We start from the raw sequence: 5,954 nt of genomic DNA, 5'->3' as shown, positions 1-5,954 counted from the left end.
TCTTGCTTATGGTGAAATATAAAGTCGTTATGTTTTCTATTGCCTTTCTTTGGTTGAAAAACCTCTAGGTTAATTATTATTTATGCAGATTTTATATAAATATGATATAATTATCTCTCAATAATAATGATTTCTAACCTACTTTATGGGTTGATATCTTTTTATACCGAATATATATATAACGTTTGATGTTTGGTGATAAGAAAAAAATGAAGCACATCTTGTAATAATGGACATTTCAATTGTATAAGTAGTCTTTATTTATTTTCTAATTGCTTTCTTCAAATGTGGAATGTTATACTTATGAGAACTTTTTGACTTTAATCTCAATCATTCAAAGTTAAAAATATCTGTATTAAAAAAATATACTTCTAATAAATATTTGACAGTGTTTACAAACTTGCGAAAGATTTAAAAATATCTGATCAAAGTTTAATATTATATGTGTGTCCCTTGAGATACAGTTAAGTCGAGATACAATTAAGTTTTAATTACTCTTTGAATAAATAATAAAGGACTACGAATGGAAAGAGTACTTCAACATCACTGAAAATGTATTGAAAAATTTAATATACTAGTTATAGGAGTGGATCATATACTTATTAATTAAGGGGTTAAACTTATTTTAATAAAAGGCATAACTTTTACTGTTCTTAATTTATGCAGAACATGAAAGAACCTTTTGGGTGATTACCATGATGATATTAAGGATAAGAAAATGCGACAACAGACTTTGGAAATTGCTGGTTTGATCTTAATTACATTCAACATATATAGCATAGCTTTCCACCTATCCTACTACAAAGTTGCTTAATCGCATATCCATCCAAACTTCAATTATTTCTGCAATTATTTATAAACTAATCCTAATAAGTATTAGCTCGACCCTCTAAAATCTCATGTTTGTAGAACATAGACGACAAGACTTTTGACCGATGACTTTTCCCTTGCAGTTGTCATATTCGACAATCAATTATGTTTCTTCACTTATCCAAAAGAACAGTTGAGGTATTCAAGGATAAGCATAGTCTCATATTTATTGTAAATTTAAGTGTAATTTTAATTCTCACCATATTTTTTTTTAAATTCAAATATAAATTTAAGTTTTATATTAAATAAAAATAAACATGAAAAAGTGAAACATGTATCAAATAAAAACGTGTTAATTTATTATTTTAAAATTTTGGGTTGAAAATTATATCAAATTCTTATATAATTGAATTCAGGTTTTATTAATGTTGTATCTCTCACATTGTTAGGATACAAACAAAGTGTCACCTTGAAAAAAGAGACTCGTATGTTTGTGCTTGAAAGAGAGAGAGTGTATTAACATGGAAGTGACTCATTCTTGAAGGGAGAGATTGTTAAAATTCAAAGTGAGTTTAATTCCCACATTAAATAAAAATTAGAAAGTAAAACACTGATTGAAAATACATTAATTCATTACCTTAAGATTTTTGATAAAAAGTGGTATCAATCTGTTATATAATTAGACCCATGTGGTATTGAAATCGTATCTTCAAAAGTGAACATCCTCCTCTGTATATCCAACATAGATTATTTGTACAAAATCAAGAGTTCAAACCTTAATAAAAGTGAAAGATAGTATCTATTAGGATTAGTCTCACAGTGTTTGTAAGTTACAGGAAAGCAAAGAGTGAGAATTGTGATTTTCTTTTTCTTCTCCAGAAAGCTTAGTTTGCCAACTCGAACCTTTCCTTCTCAAACTTATATCTGAAAAAGAATATTTAAGGTCCTTTAGTGCAGTGCCTGACCCTTTACGCGTGTGGCCCCATTTCGGAGAAATTTAACTCTGAATAAAGCTCACTTTATTTATTTTCTTTCACAAGTGTACGTTGATGCGTACGATTTTGGCACCAGCTAGCCTGTTCTGTGAGCGATGTGTGAATTATTGTTGAACCAAATACAAACTCACCAAGAATAGCAAATAATAATTGAATTTAAAGCTTCCAAACAGTTTAATAATATACAGAGAGAAAAACAGTTAAAGTTGAAAGCATGGTGAGTGACCGTGTTAAGAAGCTAGACTAATGGGAAAAACCTATGAAAATAAAAGGGCTTTAACCACATGGATACGGAATCTTTAAAATTCATGATATTTGGTTTCTGTGAATATACATGAAAGCACACCTTCTCGTGAATGCACTTTATTAAAACACTCGGTAAAGGGGAAAAGCCGAAAAGTTTTAGGTTGACCTCTCGCTCTGTTAGTGCCCAGAATATTCTTCTATTATTAAATAAATAATAAATAAATAAATAAATAAATAATCTCTTTGCCAGAACTAAACTCAAAATCAAAAAGGAAAAGGGTAAAGGAATGCAGTTGCAGGGACACTTTTTTTTTGTAAGTTTATTCTTTAAAAATTTACAATAGAAAATGTAAATTTAAAAGTATAGATTAAATTTCTTATTAAATGGAAAGTTCAGTTTGTTCTGTCCACAAAAGTAACAGCCATAAATCAGTTTAAAAGCGCCATAATAAAGACATGATGATGAGTATTTTTCTTTTACAATGACTTATGTTAGTCATAAATTATGTCGTATGGTTTCTCTGTCTTGGTTTTATATATTCTTTCTTGTATACTCCATATAAAGCATGTCACACTGTTTGATTTGTCCTTTTTTTTTACCTTGTATAATAATATATGATATGATAGTTATTTAATTGTACCACAATAATAATTTAATTTGGACACATTTTCACTATAGATATGTTTTACGTGTATGTCAGAATATTAATGAATGATAAAACTATGTGTAGAGTGAGTAATGCGATTTGAAAAGCATTGTTTGAAAATGTTGGTGTAGCAGTGTTTTTTGGCTTTTCCATTCTTTTACAAAAGCTCTTGTTTCTTTCTTTTGGCAAAGGCAGACAAAAATCAAGGGGGTTTTGAGTGCAGGGTAGTGTGTTGAGTGGTCTTGGATAGCATCATCATCGCCAAAGAAATATGCCATGCATAAAACCAATGCATTGTCATCATGATCCTCCACGTTTTCACTTAGCCTCATGTAGCACATGCAACCCAACGCCTCTGTTATTACAGGGGATACAACAACTTTTCTGCACGGATAAATGCAAATCCATTAAAAATGCACTTGTCATTCTTAACAATCATTATAAACCACTGTTTTATGTTAATTAACACTAGCAGATGGTCACCACCACATATGACTAATGATTAAGGATATTCATTGCTTTTGAAACCTGAGTCACATGTGCTTGAAATATAGAACCCATTACCGAAATAGTAGTGGAGAATGATGAGATGGTCGAATCGAATTACGATTCTGTGAAACAGAAGTTATGCAGGGCGAAGAAGGCGAGGAGAGCAGCATTGGAAAGCAACGAAAGAGCCAAATTGAAAAGCGGGGAAGGAAAAGAGCAGTTAACATATGGGACAAATGATAAAAGTGAGAAAAGGACAGAGTTTAAAGCAACTAACGACCCTGCTTCGAGGCAATGGCATAGTAGTGGGCAAATTATAAAGGTAGAGAAAAAAAAGAAGGCTCAAGAAACTTGTAGGAATAAGCGTCATAACTAATGAGGGCACCAAACACCTCATATCAGCGACGAAGGACACCTAATAAGGACATGTACGTGCCAGCCCCTTTTTTGTCCACCCTCCAAAATCTATTTACAATCATTAAATTATCAAGAAATTTGGCACCAACTTCGTTCCAATACACAGCATACAACAAAATCAAATTTGAAATAGATTCCAATTTCCATCTCATTATTTACATTATGCATAAACTGACAGTAACAAATTCTGAAAGTGGCATTGCCATTTGAAAATATATCATCCGTATTGGTTAACTAATCACATCAAAATCACAAGCAAAACATCTCAAAGTTCTCGTGGAATTCTAAAAACCAAAATTGAAAAAAAGAATAGAAACAGTCTAGACTATAGCCTCTAGTCTATAACCCTGGCAGGCCAACTGGCCAAGACAATCCACCACCATCGTCATTATCATCGTCCATCACCACCCAGTTGAATGAAATCAACCTCTGACACCTCGCTCACATGACAGAACAAGCATTCGGGTTCTCGTCACTGAAAATTTGTGGTGGTGGTGCATGCAAGTGAAAGTGCATCTGCTCCGGGTACACTGGCACATAGCTGTAGCCACCACTATTTCCGTGTCCATAACCATAACCAAAGCCAAAAGCAGGTTGTGGCAAATACTCCATTCTGCTGTAATCTATTTTCTCTATTACCCCTTCGTTACTGTCTCCTCCACCACCACCACCACCCTTGTTCTTCTTCTTCCCCGATCCTTCCTTGTCCTTTTCTCCTTCCTTGTCACCCTCCTTCTCTTTCTTGGGAGGGACCACCTCAACCTTCCTCCTCAGCTTCTCCATTAGATTCTCCGCCAGAGCCTTAACATCCATTGTCCCTTTCACAGTCACCGTTTCCTTTTCCTTGTCTATAGCCATCTCTTTCACTCCTACATCATGTCCATAACCAATTAGCCAAACCAAGAGACAAATCAAAACAATACCCAAAAAATAAATATAAAGAAAACCAAGTAACCAACCTTTGGTTTTCAGCACAGTCTTGCCAATCCTGTCCAAACAACCCTGGCAATGCAGTGCCATCTTCAGAACCGCGGTAGTCACCTGATAATTAAATTAAGCAAAATTAACGACAAACGACAAATAAATTCATAAATTAAACAAATAATAACCAACAGAGATCACCAAACAGTGCCGGAACAAATTAGGAAATTAAAATAAAATATCCCAGGCTGGCAGTGGCAGAGAAAGTAAAATAAAATAAAATAAAATCTGAAAAGGTTGGGACCAGAAATGAAGAAACGAATGAAAGAACGAACCTCTTTGTCCTTGTTCTTCTTGTCCTGGGTTTTGTTGTTGGCTTTGGCGTCTTTACTCTCCTCCTTCTCCTTCTTGGGCTGCGGAGAGACGATTTCCACCTTCTTCTTCATCTTCTCCGCCAGGTTGTCCCTCACCTTCACGGCGTCAATTTTCCCGGTCACTGTTACCTTCCCGGCGTCGCCATCCGCCTGCACCGTCTCCACACCTGCAACAACAAGCAAAAAAATTTAAAAACACATAAATTAACCAACCAGGACGGAGCAAGTAACCTCGGAGGAAAGGGAAAAAAACCTTGGAGAGAACGGAGGTGGCGAGTGATTTTGGAAGCGCAACCGTCGCAGTGGAAGTCGATCTTCAAAACGACGGTTGTGGTGCCGTCCTCGTTCTCCTTGTTGCCGTTTCCACCACCTGACTTCTTTTTCTGCAACACCAACAACACAGGTTAGTTACTTACCATTGGCAACAACGTAACAGAGTGAAGGAAATCAGCGAGTGAGAGTAAGTTACCGCGCCCATGATCGTGTGTGTGTGTGTGTGCTTGAGAGAGAGTAGCGAGTGAATGTTGGTTTGGTAGTGGTAAGTGTGAGTCTTTAATATGAGTCCGCGTGAGTATTTATAGAGGAAGCAATAACTATGCACATGGTGCGTGTTTATGATGTGGGTGAGTGGGACCCACTGTTGAAGTGTTTCCTTCTTTCACAAGGAGCTTGGTTTAATTATGTTGACCGGACCAAGAAACTTCTTCCCTGTTGCCAAGCAAGCGTCTGCGTCCTTCTTTCAATTGGGCTGGGCCTATCGCAATGCACCTCTGCAATTATACCTCCCCCTCTTAATTTTTCCAACCTCTTTTTCTATTTTTGCTGGCATTTCTTTTTCTCTTAATATAAAAGCTTTTAATAAACCAATAATAACACGTGTCATTTTCTCATTAAATATACTACTCTCGCTGAACAATTTCTCTAGCTACCGAGGTTTTGCTTGTAAGCGTGTGCGGCGTATTAATAACGTCAAACAACTTTCACCCATGTACACGTTATATACGTTTTAAATATTACAAATAATAATACGTCACAAAATAAATTTATTTTAGTAA

At 35.2% G+C, this 5,954-nt stretch overlaps 1 protein-coding gene across 1 annotated transcript; it reads right to left on the bottom strand.

Annotated features, from left to right (window-relative positions):
* Positions 1-3,712: 3,712 nt before the first annotated feature.
* LOC124826920 (Heavy metal transport/detoxification superfamily protein) lies at positions 3,713-5,472 on the bottom strand. The gene is made up of 5 exons (XM_047299886.2): positions 5,369-5,472; positions 5,153-5,282; positions 4,861-5,066; positions 4,564-4,645; positions 3,713-4,473 (listed from the first exon to the last, which is right to left on the bottom strand). Exons 1-5 carry the CDS (start codon positions 5,375-5,377, stop codon positions 4,046-4,048), a joined length of 855 nt encoding a protein of 284 aa, XP_047155842.1. The 5' UTR covers positions 5,378-5,472; the 3' UTR covers positions 3,713-4,045.
* Positions 5,473-5,954: the final 482 nt, after the last annotated feature.

This window comes from Vigna umbellata, chromosome 3 (assembly GCF_029865625.1).
Source record: "Vigna umbellata cultivar VRB3 chromosome 3, Vumbellata_1.0, whole genome shotgun sequence".
Taxonomy (NCBI): Eukaryota; Viridiplantae; Streptophyta; class Magnoliopsida; order Fabales; family Fabaceae; genus Vigna; species Vigna umbellata.
The sequence above is the reverse complement of the archived record's forward strand: the minus strand, read 5'-3'. Positions and strand labels throughout refer to the sequence as shown.

Bases quoted from the DNA above. Each gene is read 5' to 3' on its own strand.
- LOC124826920 (XM_047299886.2), bottom strand. The intron at 4,646-4,860 runs GTTCGTTCTTTC...TTTAATTATCAG, and splicing joins AGAAGAACAAGGACAAAGAG to GTGACTACCGCGGTTCTGAA. The intron at 4,474-4,563 runs GTTGGTTACTTG...GACATGATGTAG, and splicing joins GACTGTGCTGAAAACCAAAG to GAGTGAAAGAGATGGCTATA.